The sequence below is a fragment of the Physella acuta genome, unplaced genomic scaffold (assembly GCF_028476545.2).
Source record: "Physella acuta isolate Inbredline_101_S28 unplaced genomic scaffold, ASM2847654v3 ptg000408l, whole genome shotgun sequence".
Lineage (NCBI taxonomy): Eukaryota > Metazoa > Mollusca > Gastropoda > Physidae > Physella > Physella acuta.
The window spans coordinates 155,707-171,202 of NW_026731927.1; the positions used below are offsets into that span (position 1 = coordinate 155,707).

At 42.2% G+C, this 15,496-nt stretch overlaps 1 protein-coding gene across 7 annotated transcripts in view; it reads right to left on the reverse strand.

Moving 5' to 3' along the window:
- The window catches only part of LOC131942482 (hemicentin-2-like), a 115,693-nt gene extending 107,935 nt beyond the window's left edge, over positions 1–7,758 (reverse strand). For all 7 annotated transcript variants that reach the window (XM_059302384.1, XM_059302383.1, XM_059302379.1 and 4 more), the window contains exon 1: positions 7,386–7,758. In XM_059302384.1, the coding sequence (XP_059158367.1) occupies positions 7,386–7,488 (103 nt within the window). In that variant the 5' untranslated portion in view covers positions 7,489–7,758. The remainder of the gene's footprint in view (positions 1–7,385) is intronic.
- Between the last annotated feature and the right edge of the window lie 7,738 nt (positions 7,759–15,496).

Below are 15,496 nucleotides of genomic sequence, written 5' to 3' on the forward strand. Positions count from 1 at the left end.
CCGCATGTCACGTGACAGGGTAGGGGCGGGGAGGGGGGGGGGGGGAGGACAGGGAGCACTTGACAGTTATCACCTGCTGAGGATGTCTTGTGGGCAGTGGGAACTCCCGTTCCCTGATGAGGAACACCCACATGGTACCTCAAGTTCCCGGGAACATTAATTAGAGAGCTGTTGAAACTGTGTAAACTGGACGGCTAGAAATAAACAAGTCATTCTTTGGTCTTTTGTCGGTTTTTTAAGAAAGAGAGAGAGAGAGGGGGAGGAAGAGAGAGAGATAGAGAGAAAGAGAGAGAAAGAGAGAGAGAGAGTCTGAGAGAGATAGAAAGAGAGAAAGAGTGCCTCAGAGAGAGAGAGAGAGAGAGACAGAGAGAGAGAGTGTGTGTGTGTGTATGTGTGTACGAGTGAGTGCTTGTAAGTGAGAGTAAGAAACATGTAAAACCCCTACAAATCAGTGTGGAGTAGACAGAAAAGGTTTATGGGAAAAGTGAACTTGCGTTACAGCGAAGAGGAAGTTTGTTAAAGATAGGATCAAAACTTAAAGCTCCAGACAATTGGCCGCCGTTAATTGACGTCATACTAATTATTATACTCAATCTTTTTCTAAAGCTATAATAATTCACGTAATTTTTCTCCCCCCACCCCCCAGGGAGGCTGTGGAAATAATATAACAAAAGAGGAGTGACGGAGAAAAGTCTTCCTGCCCTAGCGACATTCTGGAAGAAAAGTCTTCCTACCCTCACGACATTCTGGGAGAAAAGTCTTCCTGCCCTAACGACATTCTGGAAGAAAAGTCTTCATGATTTAACGACATTCTCATCACTGGTCACTCAGTTAATGGAGGTCAAACGTCCAGTTGAAATACTCTCTGGGCATCTAAAACTTTGAGAACCTTTTGTCTATCTTATAGCTTTGTTTCACCAGTCGGTTTCAGATCTCTGATATATCCTTCTGAACATGCTAGCGTTAGTAGGTTTTGTTATTTGATTACCTAAACAGATGAATGGTCCAGTCAGACCTACATACGTGGTTTAGATATTTGATCACCTAAACAGAGAAAAGGTCCAGCCTTTACAAAGTGTTCACTGGAATGATGAGGAAAATGACGCTCTGAATGAATTATTTAAGCTTTTAAAAACTGTTATAAAAAAAATCAGAAAACATAGCGAGTTCAATCGCAACAGTTTCCATACTCAGCTTAATAAAAGATTAATGTATGTAACCTTCGTTCAGACGGGGAACATCACGTGATTTCGACAGGATGTAGCCAAATATTAATAGCCTGGAATTATCTCCAAATTCAGCAGATTGAAGAGGTATCGGAAAACACTTGTCTTCTCCACACGAATGCTATACAAACAATTTTTTTTATTGGCACCGTTCTCACGCGACTGTAGAGCTGATCGCTGTCACCGAGCTGTAGCGTTGCTTAACTATGCGGTAACAGTAGTGCAGGCTATTTCACACAGTGGTGCAGGTGTATGACACAATGGTGCAGGTTATATGACACAATGGTGCAGGTTATATGACACAATGGTGCAGGTTATATGACACAATGGTGCAGGTTATATGACACAATGGTGCAGGTTATATGACACAATGGTGCAGGTTATATGACACAATGGTGCAGGTTATGTAACACAATGGTGCAGGCTATATGACACAATGGTGCAGGCTATATGACACAATGATGCAAGCTATATGACACAATGGTGCAGGCTATATGACACAATGGTGCAGGCTATATGACACAATGGTGCAAGTTATTTGGTCACAATGGTGCAGGCTATATGACACAATGGTGCAATTTTTAACTTGTTTAAAAAAATTCATCAGACTTAAGTATCCCATATTTAAAACACATTTTTATTCAGATCAACTTGTTTATATATCAAATAGTCCTGGATTAAATCTTATAAAGTTGTTGATATAAAAAAAATCGTGTTTATGTAAATTGATTTAATAACAGAACACGCAAGGGAAGTAAACCACTCGAGCACATTATCATACCCCGGCGCTATGTACACAGATTGTGGGCCTTATTAACGACTCGCCTCAGTCTATTCACAAAGATCGTCCGACTCTATTCACAAAGATCGTCCGACTCTATTCACAAAGATCGTCCGACTCTATTCACAAAGATCGTCCGACTGTATTGACACCTTGGCCAGAACAATTTGGACAGACAAACAAACATAGGCAGGACATGTTTGACGGAGGGCGACATTGACTCGACACTCGGATATTAAATGTCTATCCACACTACAGGACTGGGGATTTAATTTTAATGTGAGGGCGGGGGGGGGGGATTTTAAGGTGAGCGTGGAGGTGAGGGGGAAATTCTACCGTGAGGGTGGAGGAGAGGAGGATGAAGTTTTAACGTGAGGGTGGGGCAGATGACATTAACGTAAAGGTGGAGGGAGATGGGAACGCCTACGATTTGACTTTATAAAAACTTATTATATTTCTTAACAAACAACTTCCTTATTATCGAGTTTCTATTTCAACCTTTTTTGTGTGTTTATTTTTTATCGTTCATTACGTTAGGCGGTAGGTAGGACAGAAAGGCTATCTCAGGTGATGGTCTCAACACCTGGGCTGTATGTTCACAGTGTCATTTAACTAGGGGGGGATAGGGGAGGAGGAATTGAAATTGGAAGTGGGGTGTGGGATGTGGAAGATGGGGTGTGGGAGGTGGGGTGTGGGAGGTGGGAGGTGGGATGTGGGAAATAGGATGCGGGAAATAGGATGCGGGAGGTAGGTGTGCGTGGTGTGCTGTGGGAGGAAGGGGTGGAAAGTCAGACACCCGTGATACAAAATATAAAAAAGCAACTCTCATTTATAATAATAATACATGATGTTACCACCCGACCACCGCAGTTACTATTTGATGTTTGAAGAATGTCTAGAGCCTGGTGTGTCCCACATACCTGGAGATAACGGCCACCATCCAGGTATTGATGTCATTATCTCCACACATTGCTGACATTGTTGGCTAATCAGCCGATAACGTTCATCTTTAAGACAACACAAACAATAGGCCGACTTGCTTGACAACACAAGCAATAGGTCGACTGTCTTGACAAGCAATAGGCCGACTGGCTTGACAACAATAGGCCGACTGCCTTGACAAGCAATAGGTCGACTGTCTTGACAAGCAATAGGTCAACTGTCTTGACAAGCAATAGGCCGACTGGCTTGACAACAATAGGCCGACTGGCTTGACAACACAAGCAATAGGCCGACTGGCTTGACAACAATAGGTCAACTGGCTTGACAACAATAGGCCGACTGGCTTGACAACACAAGCAATAGGCCGACTGCCTTGACAAGCAATAGGTCGACTGTCTTGACAAGCAATAGGTCAACTGTCTTGACAAGCAATAGGCCGACTGGCTTGACAACAATAGGCCGACTGGCTTGACAACACAAACAATAGGCCGACTGGCTTGACAACAATAGGCCGACTGGCTTGACAACACAAACAATAGGCCGACTGGCTTGACAACAATAGGCAGACTGGCTTGACAACAATAGGCCGACTGGCTTGACAACAATAGGCCGACTGGCTTGACAACACAAGCAATAGGCCGACTGGCTTGACAACACAAACAATAGGCCGACTGGCTTGACAAGCAATAGGCCGACTGGCCTGACAACACAAGCAATAGCCCGACTGGCTTGACAAGCAATAGGCCGACTGGCTTGACAACACAAACAATAGGCCGACTGGTTTGACAAGCAATAGGCCGACTGGCTTGACAACAATAGGCCGACTGGCTTGACAACACAAGCAATAGGCCGACTGGCTTGACAACAATAGGCCGACTGGCTTGACAACACAAACAATAGGCCGACTGGCTTGACAACAATAGGCAGACTGGCTTGACAACACAAACAATAGGCCGACTGGCTTAACAACAATAGGCCGACTGGCTTGACAACACAAGCAATAGGCCGACTGGCTTGACAACACAAACAATAGGCCGACTGGCTTGACAAGCAATAGGCCGACTGGCCTGACAACACAAGCAATAGCCCGACTGGCTTGACAAGCAATAGGCCGACTGGCTTGACAAGCAATAGGCCGACTGGCTTGACAACACAAACAATAGGCCGACTGGCTTGACAAGCAATAGGCCGACTGGCTTGACAACACAAACAATAGGCCGACTGGCCTGACAACACAAGCAATAGCCCGACTGGTTTGACAAGCAATAGGCCGACTGGCTTGACAAGCAATAGGCCGACTGGCTTGACAACACAAACAATAGGCCGACTGGCTTGACAAGCAATAGGCCGACTGGCCTGACAACACAAGCAATAGCCCGACTGGCTTGACAAGCAATAGGCCGACTGGCTTGACAACACAAACAATAGGCCGACTGGTTTGACAAGCAATAGGCCGACTGGCTTGACAAGCAATAGGCCGACTGGCTTGACAACACAAACAATAGCCCGACTGGCTTGACAAGCAATAGGCCGACTGGCCTGACAACACAAGCAATAGGCCGACTGGCTTGACAAGCAATAGGCCGACTGGCTTGACAAGCAATAGGCCGACTGGCTTGACAACACAAACAATAGGCCGACTGGTTTGACAAGCAATAGGCCGACTGGCTTGACAACACAAACAATAGGCCGACTGGCTTGACAACACAAACAATAGGCCGACTGGCTTGACACACAAGCAGTAGACTTTGCATCACGCACACATTGGTTATACTGAGAAATGTGATCGTTCTACTGAATGAAATAAACACAAGGAAAACAATGTCCCAGAACTTCGTATATCGCCTTAAGTAAAGTCCGACATAGACTCGCGGACTGATGTATTTAAAACTACCCAATCTGACCTACTTTCGCCACTTTTACAATGACACAGTGCAGATTATAACCTGTTTAGGGCTAACATTCTGGTAGTCTCAAAGTTCAACGTATGTTCCACTGCAACTAATCTGATTAAAAAAATTAAAATTCTGTTTCTATTTGATAAAAATAAATTACCTTTGATGTATGATGTTTTTGTTAAGCGTGCTACATTTTCGTAAACATAATATCAGTTTTGTGATGTGGGTATCAAGCATTGTGTAGCCTTTAATGTTTGTTTCATTAAAACAAATTTTTATCTAGTAAGACTAACAAAGCTGGATATTACGTAGTTAACCAGTTGACTTGTCCGAACCAGATTTTGTTCGTTAAATATTTTCCGCATGCCGTTTTAAGCGATTCATGGTATTAAAACATACACAAAGGCATCTAAGAACACCACAGTTTTATTACAATATTTCATTGTTTAGTTGCAGCTTAAATGGCACTCAACCACAAAGTTTCTGACACGATTACCTGCTTTAGATTAATACAAAGTTAAAAATCACATACACACGAAGATTACACAACTTTACATGTTCCTAACCACACTCAAATCACACCTAAACCACATTTAACCACACCTCACTAAACTGACCATGTATTAGCCACATCTAAACCTCATCTAAAGCACACCTAAACAGCATTTTAACAAAATTTAAAATCGCCCCAGCCACGACAAAACAACATTCCAATCTTGCGGAAGTTTAAAAATAAACAAACAAACAAATCCGCCTTTGTTTAAAATATTGATAAAAAGATTATTTGAAAGTTCTCTAGATTAAAACAAAAACATTAATAACAGTCAAAATCTTGTTTTTTTTTTAAAAATAATTTAAAAAAAAAACCTCGCCAATTTGAAAAGCTATGTTTTAGACGTAAATTACTGTCTTAATAACATGTTTTTATTTTGACATTACGCATTAAGCCGGCACACAATCCTGATATTCTACCCGTGGTTTTTCCCGACCAGGAATTGTCTTGCTAATAACATATCTTCCGCCGGCCGGCAGCGGACTTGGGTGAACAGTGCTCATGTTATTTATTATCTCGCTCATCTTTCGACTGATGAAATCTGCGACGATAGCGGCAAACAAATGAGCAGTAGAGCCGACGTCTAGAAGCCAAAAACGAGAACATATTTCATGAAAGATGTCTTTCAATCGCAGGAAGCTGGGCATATATTCCGGGAATCAAAGAGCAGGGCAGGACAGTACTGGCGATAAAGTCTGGGGTATATCTGCATCTGCACGTCATCAAGGGCGTTAAAATTGTGTACGGTTCCACCAATTAACGGTCTCAGGTGATTGGGACTTATCTGGCTACTTCCGGTCTGGCAGGGGTTGTGGCATCCAGTGAAAGGAAGGTCTCATCCAGGGCGAGCGTTAGATGGCATTGTCAGGCCGTTTTTAGGCATGCCTGGCCTTGGTTGATAGTTATGTGATATGATGAGACAAGTTTTTTATTATACAAATCTAGCCTTGGTTGATAGTTATGCGATATGATGAGACAAGTTTTTTATTATACAAATCTAGCCTTGGTTGATAGTTATGTGATAGAATGAGACCTGTTTTTATAGACCCACCAAACTTAAGTTATGTAAGTGATTAAAAACTGTTTAAAAGACATTAAACATTTGCAATAAACTGGATTAAGACCGTTTTTAGACCCACCAAACATTAGACATGTAATGGATTAAGACCGGTCCTAGACCCACCAAACATTAGACATGTAATGGATTAAGACCGCTACAAACCGATGTAGCCCAAGTTGATAGCTGGTGGGATGGAGTGAGTGTGGGAATAGCGGGGGTAGATTTAGCCGCTGTAGCATCAAAGAAACATAAGCCATAAGCTGGTGGGATGGGGTGAGTGTGGGAATAGCGGGGGTAGATTTAGCCGCTGTAGCATCAAAGAAACATAAGCCATAAGCTGGTGGGATGGGGTGAGTGTGGGAATAGCTGGGGTAGATTTAGCCGCTGTAGCATCAGAGAAACATCAGCCATTAGCGGGTACACGGGTGTAAAGGATGACAAATGGCTGCGTGTTAAAAAATGGTGAGATTCAGCGTTTAAAAGCTCTCCGTATTGTTTTTTTTTTGTTTTGTTTTGTTTTTTGTATGTTGGGAGCACTCAGTATCACATTGATTACAGTTCTGCCTATACAGTTATTTCTTTAACATGTGCATTGTAGGCAGTGAGTGGCAGATTAGGTCAATATTGTTGGTCTGTACTATACTTCCCTGTTGTAGGTCAGTAGTGTAAATCAATTTTATTGGTCAGTTTTGTAGGTCAGTATTGTATATCAGTAATGTAGGTCAGTATTGTAGGTAAGTATTGTAGGTCATTATTGTAGGTCATTATTGTAGGTCAGTATGTGTAGGTCATTATTGCAGATCAGTATTGTATGTCAGTGCTGTAGGTCAATACTATAGTTCCGTGTTGTAGGTTAGTTTTGTAGGCCAGTGCAGCACATCAAAGAGCATGAAGAGCCAACATGCATGACAAAAGAGGTACTCACCTGCGTGTGTCAGAGAAGCGAGCAGACAACAAGTGGCCAGCACATAGAGGAGCATGTTGTCAGCTGACACCCTTACACGCTGGTCATCATAAGCCTTGACCATTGTTCGACATCTTGCACACAGCACACGTATCCAATAGAAGTACACGGAAGTAGATTCCTGACCTGCAGGGTATCTTACACACAGGCAGCCTGTCTTTACACAGATCTAGCCAATTAGTAATGTGATGTTGTTTTAATTCTAAACGACAAACACATGGAGGTGGTCTTAATGACGTCACTTCCTGCTGCTCTAGTATCCGGGATGTTATAATGAAATAGGTGATCAACAACACAGGTGACTTGTGAAATAGGTGATCAATCACTCAGATGACTTGAGTTGACTTTAAATAGGTGACAACCCTTTAGGTGATCAACACAACTGGTGACTTGTGAAATAGGTAATCAATCACTGAGATGACTTGTGAAATGTGTGATCAACCCCACTGGTGACTGGTGAAATAGGTGATCAATCACTCATATGACTTGTGAAATAGGTGATCATCGCCACTGGTAATTTGTGAAAAAGGTGATCAGCCACACAGGTGATACAAAATTTCAGTGGTGGCACCAGGTGTGGTGCGTGTAATGACGTGGTGTATCCATCTTACACTTAGTACGTGTATCCAGAGTTTAAAATCCAGCTATGTGTCTAGCCCATGGCGGTGAAATCTGAAAATAATTGCAAAGATGGATAAGGTTATAAGAATTTTCTATTACATAACACTACATAGCTTATGTTGTTCTGTTAATTAGTTTTATAGGCATCTTAAGTTAATTAATGAGAATATTTTATACAGTCATTATATTGTATTGAAATGTGGAGAGAACAGATGGTGGAATATTTTTGTGTTGTGTGATCAATGGAAGGAGATAAAGACATTAAGCATAGACAGGTGACAAAGGTAATGCATACACAGGTAACAGACTTGCATACAGGCAGGTAACACGGACAGGTATAGAGACAGGTAATTCACATGTAACAGTCCGGCAGGTAGCGCAAAGACTGACAAGACAGACAGGTAAGACAGGTAACACAGACAGGTAACTAACGTGTTACAAACAGGGAAGTAACACAGACAGGTAACATAGACAGGTAACACAGACAGGTAACACAGACAGGTAACAAAGACAGGTAACACAGGCAGGTAACACAGACAGGTAACACTCCTACAGGTAGCTCACAGACAGGGGGGGGGGGGTGGGTCTAAACCAACCCACAGACCTGGGACCATATGTCTTATCGGAGCCTTACGATCTGATTTCCCTCCTTAAGACAAACAATAGTCTACATCTGAACAGCGCCACAAGTGGTAAAACAATTGGAGAAAAGTACGCTGTACCGCTTACACCGAATATTAGTTTATTAAGGGAGCAATAAGATATATATATATATATATATATATATATATATATATATATATATATATATATATATATATATATATATATATATAAACGCATTTAAATCAGTAATTTGAATTATCTGTAACTGTAGCACTTTCTTTAAAACAGAAATCATCTAACTTGAGTAACCATAACACTTTTTCAAACTAATCCGTAAAAGGGGCTTGAAGTTTGGGGGGGGGGGGGGGGGAGTGACATCTATGTTGTCCGCCAATTCAAATTGTGTTCTAGAACATACACTCAAACCAACAGACGTGTTAATGCAATGCCCGTGCAGTTGATGAGCCGATGTAAACAAAACCACGTGACACACCGCGAGTACAATAAAACGGCCCACGTCTGCTAAGTCAGCTCACCAGTCTGTCAACGCCCAGCCATCTTGATAGACCCACCTGTGTTTTACCTGCTCTTTCTCTAGGTTTTAGCCATCAATTTAAAACCTAACCAAAACACCAACGCTAAATCGCATGTAGATAATTGCTTTAACATTTTACACGCATTGTTATTTTCGTTAGCTATTTTCTCTATATTTATATTTGAGTATTCGAATGCCGGTCAATTAAATTTTTTTCTGAAAATTCAATGAAAAATCTAATAATAGGAAAACAGCAGGATACAAAAGAATGGGTTTTAAGAAAAGTTAAGCTCTGCACTGACGATTATCCTACTAAAACAAATTTTTTACCATAACATTGGTATTTTTAGAGTCGTGTGGAAGCTATAGTTATTTGCTAAGTTTAATCACACTTTTCTAATCCTTGCCTTATCACTAGGATTAACTCTAACCTTGTAACTAACCCATATCCTGACCCTTAGTATGACAGTCATCATAACAGGGCTTTGGCAGATAAGAAAATAAAAATGGTAGGTCATTGTTTGCACTATCAGTATTCTTAGAACATATGTATTGTCTAACAGATCTTGACGGATGACAGACACGCCTTGAAGGATGATAAAAGAATAATCTTGGTTATGGATACACTTGATAATGGATAGACCTGATGGGGAAAAATGACGTTTTTTGCTTGATGGCAGTAAATCTAATGACAGTAATACTTGATATCAATAACATGATGACAGTAAATCTAATGACAGTAATACTTGATAGCAATAACATGATGACAGTAAATCTAATGACAGTAATACTTGATATCGATAACATGATGACAGTAAACAGATGCCAGTAAATTTGATGATAATAGAACTTGATGACAGTAGAACTGATTAAAAAACAGCTATCCCTTTCATCGTCCCGGTGTGTCTAACTTGTGTATTAGCGTCTAACTAATTACAAGCTGAAGGAATCCCCAAGTATTGCCATGGGCTAATTGGCGCGCGACATACCGAACAATTAGTCGCCCACCAGCACAAAGGGTCATCCCTTAGTGCTGGAAACTAAATTGACGTTGGAGGTGAAAGGTCAAGGGTAACGAGTTTCTTGAAAGTTTGTCACTGTTGGAGTCAGTGACATTTGCACCTGAGATTGTGTGGACTGTTAACTACCTGTGACTTGAGGTGTTTGCTCTAGTTTAGCTGGGGGAGGGGGGGGGGGGGCAATGGGTGGCGCTAACATGTCTTAGCCGTAGGGCGGTGTGGAGGATGGGAGGTATTGGGCGCAGGATGCCGCGTTAGACTGGTTGATGGGGGGGGGGGGGGTCATTGTGAAAGGGTGTCAGCATGGGGAACAGATCATTGTTGAACTGGTTGGTGTGGGGAACTGGTTGGTGTGGGGAACTGGTTGGTGTGGGGAACTGGTTAGTGTGGGGAACTGGTTGGTGTGGGAACTGGTTGGTGTGGGGAACTGGTTGGTGTGGGGAACTGGTTGGTGTGGGGAACTGGTTGGTGTGGGGAACTGGTTGGTGTGGGGAACTGGTTGGTGTGGGGAACTGGTTGGTGTGGGGAACTGGTTGGTGTGGGGAACTGGTTGGTGTGGGGAACTGGTTGGCGTGGGGAACTTGTTGGTGTGGCAATGATCAATGTGTCAACCAGGTCATTTTGGAAAGCATAATAAGACAGGTGTTAGTAGTAGGTCATCATTTACAGTAGGTCATTCTTGAAGACAGGGGTAAGCAGACAACAGGTCTTTAAAAATGCTGCTGACGAGAATGTCTTTCTTGAGGGCAAGAAAATGCAGATCCTAGTAGAAGGTCATTGTATGGGAATAGGTCATGGTTGAGGATAGGAAGAGACAAGACCTGTTTTAGAGGTAGGACACTGGGGGGGGGGATAAGTTAACTGCGGGGGAGAGATACAACAGCCGACGATGCATTAAAGAATGGACGAAGTGCGTGATGTGTTCAGCTGTGTAGACTGGCTGTTTTACGCAGCGGAACAAGTGTATCTGTCTAGCAGACAAGTGCATCTGTCTAGCAGACAAGTGCATCTGTCTTGCCGGCAAGTGCATCTGTCTTGCCGGCAAGTGCATCTGTCTTGTCGGCAAGTGCATCTGTCTTGCCGGCAAGTGCATCTGTCTAGCAGGCTGTCCTGCACTCGACGGCATTTCTCTCGAGCAGCGTACCACAGGTACATTGATGACCGAGCTATAACCACAGGTACATTGATGACCGAGCAGCGAGCAGATCTATAACCACAGGTACATTGATGACCGAGCAGCGAGCAGATCTATAACCACAGGTACATTGATGACCGAGCAGCGAGCAGATCTATAACCACAGGTACATTGATGACCGAGCGGCCCGGGGGTGGAATCGATTTAAAATTATCTACCTGTTGTATCGAGGCTGTAAAACACCTTACATGTGAGTTTGTGTTGCTGTAGGTATTGGTGCTGCCAGGGATGGTGTGTAGGGTTGGCGGAGCGTTGTGTCGTTAGAACATGGAGTTTACTTGGTTGTCTGGTCTAATTACCGCCCTTAACAAACTTCCTAGTCTAATTAACGCCCTTGACAAACTTCCTAGTCTAATTACCACCCAACACAAACTGTCTGGTCTAATTATGGCCTTTTAAACAAGACACATTCTAGCCGTCTAAATAGACTTCAACTGTCTCCGGCGTCGCTCTAATTGCCAGATTTCCCCGTAGATGGCCCGATTCCCAACTAGATGGTCAAATTCCAACCCTAGATGTCAGAATTACCAACTTAGATGTCAGAATTTCCAACTTAGATGACCCAATTACCACTCTAGATGGCCCAATTACCACCCTAGATGGCCCAATTACCACCCTAGATGGCCCAATTACCACCCTAGATGGCCCAATTACCACCCTAGATGGCCCAATTACCCCAATTACCACCCTAGATGGCCCAATTACCCCAATTACCACCCTAGATGGCCCAATTACCCCAATTACCACCCTAGATGGCCCAATTACCCCAATTACCACCCTAGATGGCCCAATTACCCCAATTACCACCCTAGATGGCCCAATTACCCCAATTACCACCCTAGATGGCCCAATTACCCCAATTACCACCCTAGATGGCCCAATTACCCCAATTACCACCCTAGATGGCCCAATTACCCCAATTACCACCCTAGATGGCCCAATTACCCCAATTACCACCCTAGATGGCCCAATTACCCCAATTACCACCCTAGATGGCCCAATTACCCCAATTACCACCCTAGATGGCCCAATTACCCCAATTACCACCCTAGATGGCCCAATTACCCCAATTACCACCCTAGATGGCCCAATTACCCCAATTTCCACCCTAGATGGCCCAATTACCCCAATTACCACCCTAGATGGCCCAATTACCCCAATTACCACCCTAGATGGCCCAATTACCCCAATTACCACCCTAGATGGCCCAATTACCCCAATTACCACCCTAGATGGCCCAATTACCCCAATTACCACCCTAGATGGCCCAATTACCCCAATTTCCACCCTAGATGGCCAGATTCCCAACCCTGATGGCCCAATTCCCACCGGATCCCTGAAACCGACTGAATCAGCGCCGTAAGGGGACGTAAATCTGTCCGTGCCACATCAGCAACCACTGATTGATCTTTGCTATTGACGTTACATCACAATTTAATTACAATATCGATCTATCGATTCATTTGCTTTCCGTATAAGATTTTCTCAAACCTGTTACTGAAGTTTGTCAAGTCGACCTTATCTCTTCTTTGGCAGCGGAGGAATACATTCAGCATGCAAGGAACTACTTTCAGATTTTACGCTATTCGATAAAAAGAATCAGCATATCTTGTGACGAGTTTTTAAAATTTAATTTTGAAAAATAGAACATTTCATAGATAGACATTTTATTATTTATCAGGCTATTTTGTCAATTTCTTTACGATTGTCATATTTCATGTCAGTGTTTATCAGAATATCATGTCATATTTCTTGTTTAATTTTCATCACGATCTTTCGTTAAATTTGGTGTACATTTCACCTGAAACCAAACTTGTATCTAAAAGAAAGACAGCGATAATGTTGAAATGTTTCCTGCTCTAAGTAATGAAAATCAGATTTAAATAAGTTAATTATTTAAGTATAGCATCAAGCCAAATAAAGTCAAAATTTAAAAATCACTAATACACAATTTTAACGCACTGCCTGATAATTTAACCCCACTCCCCCCTTTCAGAGAAAATTCTGTGAAAGAAACCCTGGTTTCAATTTCCCCTGAATCAAATCCCTTAGCACGAGACATACGCAAAGCCCCACATAAATAGAGATACGTCTAGATACCCTAACCCCCTCCACCCCACCTCCCCTCCCCAACACCAGACATTTCATCCTAGCCAGCAGAAATCAGCTCATGAATAATTTATCACCGTAATTATAAATGAGTTGATTGGCGACGTATAAATTGACACCGCGTGGATCATCACTTCCACCTCTTGACGCAAATCGTCGCTGTGTGGAGCCACCTCCACACCCACAGCGCCACTTTCACGCGGTTGGCCAGTCTGGCCAGAAACCTGGCCAGTCGTTCTAGCTGGCCACTTCCTCTGGAGGTGTCTATGTCTTAGGACTTTACGTAGATGGGATTATAACAGTACTGGGTGCACACGGACCTAAGATATAAGAGGAACAGGAATTTTCAGCAACTGAGCTTTGACCAACTGAATTTTGACCAACTGAATTTTGACCAAATGAATTTTGACCAACTGAACTAAAAACTAGATTAATATTTTCCAACTAAATTTTGACCAAATGTATTTTGACCAAATGAATTTTGACCAAATGAATTAAAAACTAAATTAATATTTTCCAACTAAATTTTGATCAACTGAATTTTCACCATCTCAACTTTCACCAACACTAGTTTTACCAAAAAAAAAAAAAAAAAAAAAAAAAAAAAAAAAAAAAAAAAAACCACACATTTTACATTAAACTATTGTTGGGTGTCTGTTGAAAAATTAAGTCAGTTACATGAGGCCATAACAGACAGTCACCAAACAGTCTAATTTATCTGAATTTAAAGAAAATAAAAGTAAAGTAGATAGGACCATAAAAACACATCTGTATTTTAAATGCATGTAGGAAATCAGTTTGATACCTGCCCATTTGAGTGTGTAAATATGATAACAACAAATATGATGGAACCTAACAAACAGTTTAACATAGCCCTGATGGAACCTAACAAACAGTTTAACATCGTTTTGAGTAGTCCTTACAGCTTAACACAACCCCATGAAACCTAACAAACAGTTTAAAAACCATGACGTCAGTACCACACACAATCATATATGAGTGTAGATGTTTATCATTGGCCCAATACGTTTTAATAACGTAATCAAACATCAAACGAACGAGTCAGTAAAATTAAAGGGACTAAAAGCTCGCATCAATCGTGTGCTTTGGATCGTATCAATTATAAAATATTTTCAAGATATATTTGTATCATTATCTCGAAAGTATCTTACAATTTTTAAAAGAAATTATAGATGAAAGAAAAAATCTGACCATGGAGAAGACGAGAGAGTGTGGAGGGTGAGGATGGGGGAAGGGGAGGGTGGGGAGGGTGAGGATGGAGGCAGGGGAGGGAGATTGGGTGGGGAGGGAGAGGAGGGAAGATGCTGTGTGAAGCCATGAAAGTGGTTTAGAGAAGAGAAGGGGTCGCTCTATATTTGAACTCTGAATTAGGGCAGGGTTATCAGGACACATTCGGCGAAGGAGCGAACGTAAAAATAAATTAAAATACATATCAGATTTAATATAGAAACTTGATTGAAATAGCACGTCTTGTAAATAATTAATAACAGTATGTGATCACCTACCAGTCGATTGCTACATCATCCGTAACATTTATTGTACCTGCAGCTTTTATGCCGAACCAAAATGTATCTGTTAATCCGTACAATTGATTATTCCATAAATCCAATAATTCTCACACATGTATCCAACCATCCATCAATCCACTTATACATCCAGCTCTCCCTGTCTAAATATCTACCGCTGTTTCCATCACGTGCTAGAGCAAACCCCCCCACCCCCCGGGTCAATCGATTCATATGGTCAACATTGCCGGGCGTCTGTCTGTAATTTGAGAAAACTCACTGACTGGGGGGGGGGGGGGGGCAGGATAGGTCTGGTGTAGACAGGGGCATTGCTGGAGGGTTGTCCTCACAGGTTGGTGAAACATTCATCAACCAGATGTGCCCAATATCTCACACCAACTTGATACCACCCACCACACCACCCACACACTAGAACAACCCATTTGGTAAAACATTCATCA